Source organism: Kogia breviceps, chromosome 2 (genome assembly GCF_026419965.1).
Source record: "Kogia breviceps isolate mKogBre1 chromosome 2, mKogBre1 haplotype 1, whole genome shotgun sequence".
NCBI classification, from domain to species: domain Eukaryota; kingdom Metazoa; phylum Chordata; class Mammalia; order Artiodactyla; family Physeteridae; genus Kogia; species Kogia breviceps.
Window position 1 is genome coordinate 116,005,001 of NC_081311.1, and position 15,182 is coordinate 116,020,182.

Consider the following 15,182-nt stretch of genomic DNA (forward strand, 5'->3'; position numbering starts at 1 on the left):
CATAATAATTTGCAATCAATTTAGCATAATCTGTGTTAAGGTTGATAATATTAAAAGAAAACGAAGGAAAACAGTTTAAAAGCACAAAGCTTGTAATTTATCCGAAATAATACACTTAAAGCTTAGATTAATAGGGGCAAGTAAGTTTTGTAAGAGTCATGTGGCGTAGGGAACACTTTTCTTACAATAAATCCTACTAAACAGGAGTCTGCATTAATTCTTCACCTCTACTATTTTTGCTTAAATGTATCTCACTCACAAGCTATAACATTGTGTTTAAAAGTCCCAGAGTTGGGGCCCTAGGTTGCATCTGTGTGTGTGTGTGTGTGTGTGTGTGTGTGTGTGTGTGTGCACATAGGCTGTATTTAGTTTTCAAATTCCCATCAGCAGAGCAAAGGTGATGGAAAATCTTTAGAGGACAACCATTTTGCTTAGAGATTTTCCCCTTTTAATGGGCTTATTTATTATGAAAACACAGTTTACTGAGTTCTTTATATATAAACCTCACCTCCTAAAACTGAGAAATCTCAAGATGTGAAACACTTCCACTGATGTGCTTTGTGTCTAAAATAGAAACTTAGGTACCTCCAAGAATAGGCAAAATGCAAAATTTCCTTGATTACAGTTACTTAGATATATAAAACAATAGAAATACAATTTAAAATTAAAAACAGTGAAAGCTATCTACTACATTTGTAGATCACTTGGACACTATATTCCTTTAAACTTACTCAGTCATTTAAGAGAGCGAAAAAAATCTCAGATCTTAAATAGCATGATATCTTAATCTGTCGATCTGTTATTGATTACTTATTTTGGGGAGGGGGTGTCTATCACCTTGTCAGGAGTACCTTTCTTTCCCAGAGTTGATTATAAAAGGAAATATGAAACAGTATATAAAGAACAAAAATCACTATATTGCTATATTAGCAATGTTAAGGAGGAATCCATTATATTTTTTTATGTTAGGATACGTTTTGCCTTTTTGTCACAGGAAATCATTAATGTCAATTACCTGTTCCCAAAAGAATGCAGTTATTCACCTCCATCATCTGAGATTATTTAAAAATGTTTCCCCTTTATCCTCATGATTTAAAAACACAACTTCATGTATTTGCTCTTGTGATAAAGTTTGCTAAACTGACCAGTCCTGTGTTTACTGTTTGCTTGAAAGAATATCTTCATTTAAGTGGGACTTAAAAATGTTAACTTCAAAATACTGAAGTTCAGAATCAGGTCTCCTCCAGTTTAGACTGTGTGTGGGTTTAACCTGAAATAACACACGGCAACCAAGAAAAATGAAGAACAACTAAAAATGGATTACATATAATAGAACATGGCATTTAATCCCATGGATTATAAGGAAAATTATCTGGAGTTTTAATTTTATAGTAATGTTCAAAAAAATAAAAAAGAATGAAAAGCACCTTAAGTATGTACGCCAACATTTGTGTACTGTCTTTTAATTCTAACGACTACTTCAAATCTCATTCTCTCGATTCAGCTCAGTAATAGAACTAAATTTGTTTGAAAAAAATCAGGAATCACTATGATGATTACATTCCTCAATTGAAAAAAGAAAGCAAAGTTCAATCAGATCTTTCTCAAATGTTTGCTCCCCTCCCATGCCTTTATGTGCTGCTTGCTCTTCCAAAGTCTGGTTTTCAGAAGCCCCAAATAACTTCTAACCCAGACTGCAGCCTCCATGGTAATGTACATGGCTTTATTAGCTCTCATACTTTCTTGGGTCACAAATACACAATATCTGATGAGACGTTGATCATCTTCCTTCTCATTTCTCTTTTCAGCCTCTCTAACTTTCCTGTCAGGAGCCTGAAAAAATATGCGCAGTTACCATTGTGGAGGGGAGACAAAGTTTAACTTCTGGGTTGGCAATGGGAGAATAATTCATGAGCAGATTTCTAGCAAATGATATGATTTGCTAAATTTTGGTCTTTGATTTATATTTATGTACTCCTGCTACTGCTAAGGTTTTGCCAACCTCAATTAGATCATGAATGAGATCATTTTAATTCAGCCCCCAAACTGTGACCTGACCATGGTCTGAAAGTGTTCAAAAAGTAATTTTAAGCCTCCCTTTGATTTGAAAAGGAATACTGCATGCTTGGTCATTCATACAAAAAACATAAAACTTAATTATTGAATGATTTGGCAAAAGCCCTTCCTGCCAAACAACAGTCAATGCCAGCTACTGTGATGCTGGCGATGCCCGGCCCCCGAGCGCACAGCCCCCTGGATACAGCACTTGTTCATTGTGTCTCAGGGCAAGATGCTTTCCAATAGGATTCAGGGATCTGGGAGACTGGGTGCAATGTGAAGGGGGTACCATATTTATAACTCCAGTTTAAAAATGCTGTCTCACCTAGAAGGGAAGTAGATCTGCGCTGTCAAATCACCAGGAGGCTGTGACAAAGGGAGCTTGCAGCCTGACACACGGTGTAACAACATAGCAAACACCTTTAATTCTGTCATGTCTCATACCCTTTACTTTCTCACACATTCGTGGCTGCTCGAACATTGACACCTCCACTCTTTTTCGAAACGAAATAAGGCAGTCTTATTTAAGCCCAAATGCAACACCTGAAAAGTTATTCTTATGCCCAGCAAAAAATAACCATTAACTCCTTCCTCTTGGAAATGTCTCTCTGCTTGCTCTGAAAAGTCTCAAGTTGGTAACAGCCTCCCTGAGGCCCTGAATCTTGAGGTTCACATGACCTCTCAAGCTCCTAAAGATAGGCAACACTTCCCCCTTGAAAAGATGCGAGGGTTGCGATAATGTCACTGTCCGAGCTGGTCTCTTACACCTTTTCCAGCTGAAACCCCTTTCTTCATCACAAACTTCTGGTGTCTTTTATAGTAAGGAGAGAGGCCCCAGCTGCTTCATTCCCTCTAGCTACCGTAGTCTAATATCTTAAAAGCTGGAAATGAAAATAACTTTTCTAAAGTATTTCCTGGAATTTTTAATGTGTTGCCTTGATTCCTTTCTATTTTTCTTTTCCCTTGCCAATTATAAACCACCATTTGGAGGGCTTAGGAGCAATGTAAGTCCACCTCATCTAATTAAACCACATTGTCTTAAAAGCTTGAACAGTTTTCATGTCTACAAGACTTGTCTGAATAACAAACTGCTAGAGCCAGAATTCTGAGTGTCTTTGGCAAGCCAGGATTTTATCTACTGAGTGCAAAAGGCCAGGCACTCAAAGAGTTAAAGAGTGTTCCTGCATTGCTGGGTAGGTTCATATCACAGCTGCCTGGTAAAGCATTATCCCGGTACCTCACTTAACAAAAGCCTCCTTTTGCAAACAGACTCCCACTTTTCCCCCAAGTGTCCAAAGGTGTTTACTGAAGTAAATCTGCCTAAATCCTTCATTGCTTGGGTCATGGGGGTGGATAGGAGGGGTGGAAGGTGTAGGGATAATCTCTTTTTGTAAATTCTGTAAATCTTCTGGGAAAAAGAAAAAAAAAACAGGAATCTGTGTCACATGCTTGTGTACAACTTCTAATATCTCTGCTAGTTTTGCTCTTATAAGTGCAATCTGTCACAATGTCTATTGCAAAAGGCCCCCCTTCCAATTATTCACTCTGCTGTTTGAAGCGACCGCACTTCCAAAGTTGTGTGTGTGTGCGTGTGTGCCCACATTATATGCTTAATCTAATTGTTGAAGAAAAAACTGTTGGTATCTTAAAAGTGGTTTCAGAAAGAAAAAAAAGACAAGACAGTTTAGGAGCAAGATAATGTAGCTGAAAAGTTGTCACGAGAGGTTTCTGCTCTTGCTGTGGTCTCATTCAAATACCATTAACTGCATGTTACTTTTGCATGTTAAAAATGGAGGCAAATAACAGAGTAAAACCTGACAGGTTCGCCTGCAAGGGTTTAAACAGCTCCCAGTAAGAAGGAGCCCTTTAGGCATAAACTTTCTCTCTCAAGAGAACGTGAATACCACCAACCCCTCCCTACAAATCTTGAAGCATCCAGTTTGAGATACAAAAAGGCTGTCATCTCACAAATGTTAAACATACTAAAAAAATCTGAAAAAAAAGTATGAAGAAGGTGTGAAAAACGTGGCACTTTACAGCCCTCAAAGCTTTTTAAAATAGACCAACTTTTCCCCCTAAAATTCTTTTCAGAGAATTTTTTTTTTCCTTTTTGGCTCATTTGAGAGTTTCTTTCTTGGCTTTTTTCCCCTTTCATTTGAAAATATGAATTATCATAAAAAGTCAGGGGGAAAAATGGGAAAGTCTTTTCCAGTTTTCCTGAAGATGTATCAGTGCGTTCAGGCTGGGTGTAAGCAACTTCTCCCTTTTTCTCTGGGCCAGACACCCATCATTGAAAGCAGACCAGGGCCTCTGGAGACTCTCCCCCTTCTCCCCTCCTGAGCTCTCCAGCTCCCCTCCACCCCCAGGGCCCACACCTCCCTGGCCTGAAGGTAAACAATAAGAGCCAAATACTAGGCAGCACTCCAGAGTGGGAAGTCCACACACCTGACCCAAGTCTAACAGGCTTCTGGGGGAGAATCTGATCCTTCTCTGACACTTTTTACCTCAAGTGTTGAGCGGGTGGCCATGAATAGTACAGACATGCCATCTTGTAACACTATATGCCTGTCAGGAGGGACAGGGCCTGGTTAAGCATCAACTATATAAGGCTGGTAACTAGGGAAAGCCCAACAAACAGCCACAAACACCTCACTTATTTTACTCAGCTACTACCCTCTCTCTCTCTCTCTCTCTCTCTCTCTCTCTCTCTCTCTTTCTTTTCATCTTGGCTTTCTGTGGCAGAATGCAAATGGAGCCTGCCGGCGGTGAAAGGGCTGAATTGTGATTAAGAAGAAGAAGAGCTCCTTTCTTTGTTCTCCCCTCAGGGGATGTTTACTGGGAGAGACACAGCGGATCAGATATGAAAGGCATTCAGGTCAGCATTGATGTGAGCGAAAGTGAAATCATACCTAAGGCATTCAAAAGACCGCCGTGTCAGGGGTTCAGCTAACGGTGCAGCTACTGTGTGTGTCTTCCCGGAGAGGCAAAAATCTTTTCACAGACTGGCGATTTTTTTTTCCTCCCCAATTTCCTTCAAAATTATAAAAGTCCTCTGCGCGCCCCCCCCCGTGTTTACCTCCCACCAGATGCCACAAGAGTTAGTATTTTCTTTCCTTATGGACCACACGCGAAATCAGACCAACTTCTAATAGATGTATTACCTAAATGAACCAGCCAGGCACCATCTGAACTGTGAAATCTTTTTTTTTTTTTTTTAAAGCAGGTGTATTCCTGTGTGCTACATACATGCATAATATGTAGGGGAGAACTGCGTGAAGAGAAAAGCCAAAACACACACGCGTGGATGGTTTTTCCTCTCACCTCCCTCAGAGGAAACATGACACACACACACACACACACACACACACACACAGTATAAAAACAGTACAGAACACCTTAAAACGAAATTCTTTATTCACTTTGTAACTAGGAGTTACACTTTTCCTGAGAGCTCTCACTCTGACTTGACTGTCACCCAAGATGAAAGTATTCAGAACGTAGCTATTAAGGCAAAGACTTCCACAGAGTCTACTGATTATTAGTACTTGCCTTTTAAAAAAGGCTTGATGAAGAAATACTTGGATCTTACTTTTTAAAAGTTTACACTCCCCACAGCCCAAACAGTCATTCAATAGATTTTTTCCAACTGGTAAGCTGATGTTGTTGGCATAAACAGAGCTATGTAAATGTATACAATTTCACAAATCACAGCAAACATACAAGTAAGGAAGAGGTGCCTAGATGTTTCAAGGCTTAAAAATGAAAAGGAAAATCACATTTCATCTTCTGATTGCTAAAGAAAGAAAAGAAATAGGGAGGGGGAATAGGGCTATATTTATTGGTTTTAAATCATCCTTCCCGCTGCTCTGAATTATTTTTCTCAACCTTCACATCTTGCCTAAAAAGCCTATTTGGGCTTATGTTAACATCTGCTTTTGTGGTGACATTTAATTCTGTATATTTTCAACTAGTGTTTCTGCATCACAGATTTTCCCCCTTTATCTCTTTGCTCTAAAAAGACAACCAAAGAGCAATCAAAAAGGTGTCTGACTTAGCCATTCAGACAATTGCCCCCTTGTGGGAATGCGGGAATGAATGGTACAGTGGACACCCCAGCACCATTGACGTTATAAACATGTAAATGAAACACATTAGGGCAGACAATCAATTGTCTGTGAGCATTGCAAACCTGCACTCCCTCTCTCTGTGACAGGCACAAAATAGTGTCTACCTTGGGAAGCCACGGTGCTGGGGAGGAAAAGGACAAAGAGTTCTCTTTCACATGGAAGAAAATGCACCTTTAAAAGCCTTGGAAGAATGCAGATGACAAAAACTGTTGTAAGGAAGAGAATCTCCCACATCTTGGAATAAACGCGGCACTGCTTAGAGAGCTTAGCAACACCCTCCTTTCCTACCTTCAGGGTAGACACACATTTTTCCCAGGAAAGATTCTTAATACAGCATTAGGGTCTTTGATAACCTCTTGGAATTTTCTTTACTTGGAGTAAATTAAGCAAGCAAGAGAGGAAGCACCTGAAACATATGACATAGCAGTTTACTGGGGAACATTAACCTTGGCTTTATTCGTATTTGGAAATAAATGCTTGAAGACGTGAATTTATCTTTATGTGGCAACAGAGAAATAATGTAAAGTTTAAAATCCTTAGCCCACCCTTACCCCGGGTGGAGAATCACGCTTTGGATGCCAGCAGGCTGCTGGCTCTGTTACGAAGGAAGGCATGTTTCTACCCCAATTGCCTGAATTTTTACAAACCAAAATAAAACAAATAGATCAGCCTAGATACATAGCCCCCAGCCTAGTGTGTGTGCAGCATGACAAAACTTGCAGAAGCTCTTCACAGGAGAAAAGGATGGAGACCGATATCTTTGGAGCACTCTTAGAGCTGGTACCTGCCACATAAACTGCCTCTGAGTGCTTTGAGAGTCAGCAAAACAGCCTCCTTATAACCTCATCAACTTTATAAGAAAGCTACTTGCAAAAGATTTCCACACTTGCAAGGATCACCAAGTCTGAACCGACTGCAATCCGAAGGAAACTTCCCTGCCTCAGAGTGCACTGAGGGGCTCTGACTCACGGCCGCCCCATGCCAACTTCACCTCTCAGAAAGGAAAGACAGGAGCCACATCTTGAAGAAGGGGCTGTTTGCATTTCTTTTCCTTTTCCTTTAAGCATCTCTGAAAAGGGAACAACTTTTCGGTCCTCCACTGCCTCTAAGCATCACCACCAGCGCTTCCACTCCCTTTCAGGAAGTGGTTAAGGGAGTGAGGGCTTATCTTAAACAGGGATAATCATTTCTGCTCATCTGATTGTTTCTCCTCTAGGATCTAAAGCCCTGAAAACATCCAACTTTATCCCTTTTCTTTCCCACTGAAAATCAGAGACCAAAGGCATAGGTAAAAACCTCCCCCACTCTACCATACAATGCCTAACCCTTTAGCTGAAACTTTGAAGAAAAATCAAATTTAACTTTTCTTTCTTTCTGCCATTTCCTCTTACCCACCACTCCTAATTCAGTGTTCATTTAAAAGACAACTTCATTCCCTTTTCTGAAACAAGCAGTTTCCGGGTTTGATTTTTGTGAAAACGTGCAATGTGTCTGTGTGATTTTTTTTTTTTTTTCTGATGCTGGGAGGTGATGGGCTGGGGAGGAAGGCCCTTCCTCCCAGGCTCCACAGGAGGCAGGAGGGTAGCCGGAGCATCCCCAGGAGCCCAAGCCCGAATCAGGGGCTAAAGCAACAAACTTTGCAAGTTACAACCCGGCCGCCCCAGTGGCAGGCAGCCGCTGGGCATCTCCTGCTCATAAGTGCTCATTTCTGCCTCGAAGGCTGTGTGGAGATAGTGGGGTATAATCAGGGGAATGAAAAGGGGGGCTGGGTTTTCCCCCTCCTCTCCAGCTTCAGTGAAAGTATTACAAAGTGAGTCAGGCGACCGAAGATCATCTGACTGAACTTTCTTGAAACCGACACACATTCTTGTCTTCGGGCAACTTGCTTTTTGCCTCCTTCCCCCTCACCCCTCTCCCCCTTCCCTCCTGCACATCTTATTTTCTGGGAAGAGATTTCATCCTTTCCATGTGGGGGAAAGGAGACTGTCCGCTATGGATTAAGTTGGCGCTGGCACTGTCTTTGCCAGGCATCTTGCTAGCCTGAGAATCTTGAAGGCTGGATTTTAGATTCTTGTTTCTCTTTGTATATTTGTTTTCCTTGAACTGCTTCCTTCTCCTTTGCTTTTTAATAATCGCATACAGCATCGTCTTCTAACCCACGTTCTTGACCAGCCTTTCAAACACACACACATACTGCTTTACACGTTTTATCTCCTAGTCGCCTTAGTCTATATATACACTGTTGACTTCATTAAAATTATATAAAGTGCCATTCTAGTTTCCTGGATGACCATCTCTCTCTCTCTTTTTTCCCCACGCAGCTTCTACTTCTATGATTAGTAGTACCATTATTCCTTTCCAGGAATTTCTATATGATTTTGATAAGCATCATCATATTTAGTGTTATCAGCAAAGACACAAGCTCAAAAGTGACATCTTTTCCATGAATCCAGGAAAGAAGAAAAATCCACTCAGTTCAGATAAATCCTAGCAATTCCCAAAGGGAAAGCCATTGGATACGTGCTTGATGAGAAAGAAAATGAAGAAAGAGGGGACAAAACTCTTCTACTTGCTTCTCAAAACCAGGACATTGCTCAGTCAGATTAAACCCAAAGCAAAAACACTGACAAGTAACCAATACACAGCATGTTTTCCCACAGACTATTGGGAAATAATTATTGCTGTTAAATGTGCAGGGTCTGGGCTAAATGCCTTTAAAATGTGCAATTCAACTTTCCACTTCGGAGTGTTGAGGCTTCTCCCAAGTTAGTGGCTGGGCGGAGGGGAAATGGTGTCCATTTCTGAGCACCAAGCAGTGTCCACGGCTGAGCACCTCCCTGGCGCTCTGTTCCACCTGCGAAGCCCCCAGCAGGCCTCCCCCTCTGCCAGCCCCCCCCCACCCCCCCAGGGCTCCCAGGAAGCCTGGAGCATTCTGTTTTTCCAGACCTGGGCTCTAGCCCGACTTCACTGCGGAGGCCAGGCTGGTCAACAGTGGCAAAATCCCGAAGGGGGTTGGAGGAGGCAGACAAGAAGAAACAAACATTCTAAATAGTCTCTCCTGCAAAAGAACACTTCTGGGAACCTTGCTTTAAATCTTATTTTCCTTTCTCTCAAAAAATGACTGTTTAACATGAGAAAAAGAAAAAAGCCTCCTTGACACGAAGCTTTTGTTATCCAGTTGATCAGCAATGTGCTTTAGATACTTGTAAGGGGGGAAAAAAGCCCCACAATAGACATTGATTTTAGAAAATCAATAACCAACATTTAATAAAAGGAACAGAGGAAACACAAGAGAGAGGGGGGCACTAGGTGTAATTTTAGTGTCTACTAAATTACCCAGAGATGGGGAAGGGGAGGTCTCCAGTGTAAGGACCACCTTAAATAATGCCAGACACTAGAGTGAAGAAAAAATTAAATTAAGAGAGAGAGAGAGAGAGAGAAAGAGAGAGAGGGAGAAAGAGACTTAAAAAGAGGCAGCCTGAACTGGATCTTGGGGAAGCAGCTCGGAATATATTATTGTACTTGTTTTTTTGTAATACTAAGCCAAGCAAATAGATCAAAGGCAGCACAAAGGGAAAAGGCAGGATAACATAACGAACAGTTTCTGACTAAAATTCCTCTATCACTCCCCCATATGGCTCGACACCTCTACCACAACAAGCAAAAGACACACACACGCGCACACGTACACGCGCGCACACACACACGAAACCTAGAGAGAGACAGAGAGAAGCATCATTTGTCTCTAATCAAAATTCCCTCGTCTTTGTGTTTTCTCCTTCCAGCGCCCCTCACTGCGCCCCCAGCAGCCCCCTCCCGGGCCGCGCAGCTCCGGAGCAGGCCGGGGGCGCACACAATTGTCTTCCCTAGAGGAAAGTTGCTCCAAGGGGACCCCGGTGGTCCCCGTGAGGCGCGGGCTGGGCTTGCGGGAGGCCGGAGGCCGGGCCGGCGCCGCGTCCCCGCGTCCAGTTCGGGAGCGTCAACGCGGCCCCGCGCCGGGTGATCAGGCTGAGAGCGAGGGGAGCGAGAAGTTTCCTTTCCCAGTCTGAGCTGGCGCTAGTTCTCTTGTTTGTTTTGGGGGGTTGGTTTTTTTTTTTTTTAAAAAAAAAAAAAAAACCTCAGTATCCTCCGTCAGCTATCCCCGGCACCCTCTCCGGTCCCCAGCTCTCTCCCCTCCCCCAGGCGCCTTCTGCGCTCTTGCCAATCACTTTTCTCTTTTATTCCCACGATTTTGTTTGGGGGTAATACCTAGGGGGTCTCTCTCTCTCTCTCTCTCTCTCTCTCTCTCTCTGTGTGTGTGTGTGTGTGTGTCTGTCTGTCTCCCTCTCTCACTCTGTTCCTTCTCTGACTTTTTCTAAGGTGGACCTACTAAGCTGTCACGCCTTTGATCTCTCATCTCTGCTCTGCGTGTCCCCCTCGCACCCGCACCTCCTTCCTCCTTCTTGACTCAGCCTGGATAACGGACTCCTGACCATGTCGAAACTGCCCAGAAAAGTCTCCCTGCGCTCTGCGACTCCGCCAGCCCCCGGCGCGGGGCCAGCGCCCGCTGGAGAGGAACCACCCGCCCCTGAGCCCGCGTGGACCTCGCCAGACCCCGCGCGGGGTCGGCCGAGTCCCTCCCACCCCGGGGTCCCGGCGCGCCCGGCCGGGCCCCGCTGCCCGCGGACCGTTACTTGGCGTACCGAGAGGCGGCCGGGCGACTCCGGCAAAGAAACTTTAAGCCTTGCCAGAGGCACAGCCCCGGGCCCCCTCTCCCGCTCTTGCAGTCCCTCTGCCACCCCGCCCCGCCCCCGCCCCGGGGATCCCGCGCGACCCGCCGCCCGGGCCCCCGCCCTGCCCTCGCCGGACGCTCACGCAGCCCGGCCGGAGAGCCGGCGGCGGGCCGGGCGCTGGTGGAGCTGGAGGCGGAGGCGGAGGGAGGGCGGGCGGGGGCGCAGAGGGCGGCGAGGGTGGGGGCGCTGGGCCCCGGCCGGACCCCAGCGCTCGCAGCCCCCCGGCGCCCGACGCTCACTTTGCCCGGCACTTCCCCAACTCCCCCCCCCCCGCGCCCCCCGTCCAGTCGCCGCGCGCGCCGGGCTCCGGCGCCGGCCGCGAAGAGAGGCTCGCCCGCGAGCCCTGGGCGCCCGCCGCGGCTGCCGCCTCGGTTGCTTTTCCCTTTCCCCCACCTTCTCCCCGGGTCTGGAGCCGCGGAGCGGCCCGGAAAAGTTTGGTTCGGGCCGCTTCTTACCGTTTTTCCTCCTGGGATTGGCTTGTTTGCGCCTCTTGCACCGGGGGCCATCCGCCATGATCGGCTGCTTCATTGATAAGAGCGGATCAGATGGCAGTTCGCATGGACTCGGCGCCCTGCTTCGGCAGCACGCAGGCTCGATCTAGCAACCAAACACAGCGACAATGTGGGCATCGCCCGCGCCCATTGAGACGCGCGCGGGCCGCCCAGGGGAGCCGGGCCAGGGCCCCGGCGAGCACCCATCCGCGGCACCCCCAACGCCAAAGCGAAACTCCGGCGGCCCCCCTCCCCGCCTCCCACCCCCAGCCTTGGCCCCGAGGCGCTTTGTGTTTGTTACTGTTTGGTGTGTTGCACCCGCGAGGGGATGAGAGAGACAAGAATTACATCTTCAAAATGAGTCATAACTCCTGACCGTATGAGGGAATGCACACGGCGGTACAGTAAGGCTGCTTAGCTCAGGGCTAGGCGGACCTTTTCCTCCGAAAAGTCCTCAGCCCGGCTCGGGAACTTGGGGTGAGGCGAGGCTCTCTGTAGCTCTCATCTTGTCTCCCCCCCCACTCACCCCCCCCTCCCCATTCCCCCGAGGAAGCAAACAAACAAACAAACAAACAACGCGAAACAACTCCCGGATGAAGCACACTCGGTCAAATTGATAATAGTAATTATAGGAAGCCCACTCGCCCCGCGTCCCCTCCCCTCCCCTGTCGGAGTTGATCGAGGCACTGTCTCTTCCTCCCCCTCACACCCCCGCCCCCAAATTAGGATTTCCCGTTTCACGCCGCAATAAGAAATATAATTATAAGCCTCTTCGGACACTGTCCCTCCCCCCAGCACCCCCCCCCCCCGCCGCCGCCGCCGCCACCTTCGCCGCTTTGACAATATTTACTTATTTCCCCCCACCTCACTCACACCCATGCTCCCCCGCCCTAGTTCACTTAAAGAGTTCCAGGAGAAAATGTTCTCCCCTCAAGAAAGGAAAGAGAAAGTCCAACCGCTATACGGCAATACTTTTAAGCTCGACTAAATGATCGTATCCTTTTCTGGCTTCGAAACTTTTGTACCTAAAAATCGAGAGAGGCGCTGCATTTTTTCAGCTGAAACTGTCAAAACTTGGAGAAGGGGAACCTCGGAGGCAGGCAGGAGAGGAGGAGAATCCTGCAACTCGGTGGAGGTTGGGAAGATGCTGTGCCTCGAGGATTAGTTTAAACAGGGGGCTATAAAAGATGTAACAGATGCAAACTGTAACACAAGGGCCATTAACCCTTTCTCTGCCGAACACACTCAGTCCCCACGCCCCGCACCTATTGTCTCCTGTGCTAGAAGCTTTGCGGAAAACCTGGAAAGTGAGTATCAGTTTCCACACATTTGCTGAGAGGGGTGGGGCTGGGGGGCGGCAGAGAGAAGGGGAAGTGGATGATTTAGAAAGCACCTTGAATTTAACCTAGGCATAGTGGGAGGCTTTTAATTTAAGTTTGACACATTTTGTTATTTCTTGGCTTTCCTATGGATTTGAAATTGTTGGGGAAAATCCTGAAATAAAGCAGTGGTCACACAAGTGTCTGGGAGGAAGCAGCTGGCCTGTCTGTATTCATGCTGAGACTTACACACGATTGCATATAAATACATGTTTAATAAAGTAAGCTGCTAGTTTTATGAGCATGTGTGTGTGTGAGGGACAGACAGGGCATTTGTGCTGTAAACTTTAGCTTTGCCTGTTATTTCTAACTCTGGAGTTAGTAATCTTGCCTTCATCATTATAGGGGGAGCATGTAAAATATATAAGAAGGTGGGAGATAAACACATTCATGTTAGCCGGGCTCACCACTGCTTCTGGGAACTCCTGCTCTCTTTCTCGACTTTTCAGTGCCAAAGTGTGGAATGGGATATTTTCGTGTGTCTATGTCTCCTGTGAAATCCATGTCTATATCATTAATACTTTGCCATTTGAAGTACAATTTCAAAAGTTATCCTTCATTTACAACCCTAATATCCTGACGGCAGTTTTCTTCCCAGCTGTAGTGACTCCCCCCCCTCCCCACTTTGGTAAACGACTCAAGTTCCATGAGGACTTTCACTTCTTTATTTATCATCACAGAAGTGAGGTGTTACTTCACATACATACACACACAAAGAATGAAATAAAGAAATGAAACTCGCTAAGCAGACAAAAACAGGCAACTTTCTACTTAGAAAACAGCCTTCTTCAGTGGGAAAGGTTGGACTGCCATAGCTAAGAGAAAGACTTGCTCCCGAATTTGGTAGGTTTGTATCCATCAAGTTTTGTAATTATTAACAGGTATTTGCCAAGTTCTAATTGCTGAATACAATGAATTGGAATTAGACGTGAAAATAGAGCAGAATCTCTCCCCTTGAAGAGTTTTTATTCCAACCACATAGTTCTCAATAAAACTTTTCCCAGGCTGGGTAGTAAAAGGCACCTTTGGTTACCTGAATGGGCAGGTACAGGGCAAATTATTTGGGGGAGGAAAAAAGGAGAGAAAAGGAAGGAGAGAGAGAGAGGGAGTGCAAGAGAAATCGAAGAAGTCACTCTTGGGAAAAGCTTGCCATAAAGGAGCTAAACCCACCTGAAATTCCTACCCACAGACACTCCTCCTCACTTCAGACTCACATCCCCACTTAAAAGGAGAAAATCGTAAAAGGAGGGTGGGGGATGACCATGCCGAAAAGGAATAAAAAGAGAGAAAAGGGGGGGAAAAAAAACCTACCTGCGAAGTCTTGTTTGTAGTTTTGGCCAGAAATGGTGAGAAGAAAAAGCATGAAGAAGCCGCGAAGTGTGGGGGAGAAAAAGGTGGAAGCGAAGAAACAGCTCCCGGAGCAAACTGTACAAAACCTCGCCAAGAGTGTCGGGAGGCAGGACCGTTATTCCTGCGGAGCAGGTTAGAACTGATCTCTTTCGGCCACTCCAGGAAACACAAACCTGGGGACGGACTGACGTGTTACGCCTCTTCTAATGACATTTTTTTCTTTTTCTTTTCTGTAGGAGAGAGAGAGACCCTGAAACACGCGCCACCTATCTTTGTGGGGAGGGATAATTGAAGCGCCCTGAGCGTGAGCATCATGTGAAAACGTGATCGCCAAGTTTCTCTCTGGGAAAGGATCTGGGATAGATTATACCTTGAAGTCTCCGCAAACGCTTTAGTGGAAGAAATGAAATTCCACCTCCCTCCCTTCCTCTCTCCCTCCCTCTCGCCTCCCTCCCTCCCTTCTCCACGCCCCCCCCCCCCCCCCCCCGTCAAGCCTTTGGCATCATTATCCTCATCACTAAATCCTACAGAGTACAGGGCGGAAAACGGTGCACACCATTCACAGAACTGGAGAACTCTAAGGGGCGAAAGTTAAAGGGAAAGATCCCGGTTCCTCAATCCAGATCGCCTCTTCTTATACAGATGTCTCTAATGACCAGATTTGAGATGCACATTAAATTGTGTGGATTTCTCAGCACGGCTTCTGGAACTAAATTTTTTGCCCTTTCTCTTAATTTTTTTTTTTCTTTTAAGATGCCAAGCCAGAAAAAAAAAAAAAAAAAAAAAGCTTCATGTGAACTGCATTTTAGAGCGTGTGTGTTGCGGTGTGTGTGTGTGTGTGTGTGTGTGTGTGTGTGTGATATGAATTTCTGGATTGGATCCCAATACTAAAAAGTGGTTTGGCATTTTTTAAAGGGGTCTCTTAAGTAAATTAACATAGAGCGCTGAGTTGCTGAGTTGACCGATCTCTGAATCTCTCCACATCTCACGGAGACCTCACTACAA

The 15,182-nt window shown here is 45.6% G+C and overlaps 1 protein-coding gene and 1 long non-coding RNA gene across 6 annotated transcripts in view; one reads left to right on the forward strand and one right to left on the reverse strand.

Annotated features, from left to right (window-relative positions):
• The window catches only part of ZEB2 (zinc finger E-box binding homeobox 2), a 128,370-nt gene extending 113,783 nt beyond the window's left edge, over window positions 1-14,587 (reverse strand). For 2 of the 5 annotated variants that reach the window (XM_059051715.2, XM_059051713.2), the window contains exons 1-2: window positions 14,139-14,587; window positions 11,413-11,554 (exon numbers count right to left, since the gene is read on the reverse strand). In XM_059051715.2, the coding sequence (XP_058907698.1) occupies window positions 11,413-11,485 (73 nt within the window). In that variant the 5' untranslated portion in view covers window positions 11,486-11,554; window positions 14,139-14,587. Of the gene's footprint in view, window positions 1-11,412; window positions 11,555-11,883; window positions 11,902-12,473; window positions 12,600-14,138 lie in introns of those variants that run through there. The other 3 variants (XM_067025968.1, XM_067025967.1, XM_067025970.1) reach the window with 3 other exon arrangements.
• LOC131749827 (uncharacterized) lies at window positions 11,438-14,871 on the forward strand. The gene is made up of 3 exons (XR_009333793.2): window positions 11,438-12,755; window positions 14,159-14,309; window positions 14,414-14,871. It is a non-coding gene; the product is annotated as an uncharacterized lncRNA (long non-coding RNA).
• The last annotated feature ends 311 nt before the right edge of the window (window positions 14,872-15,182 follow it).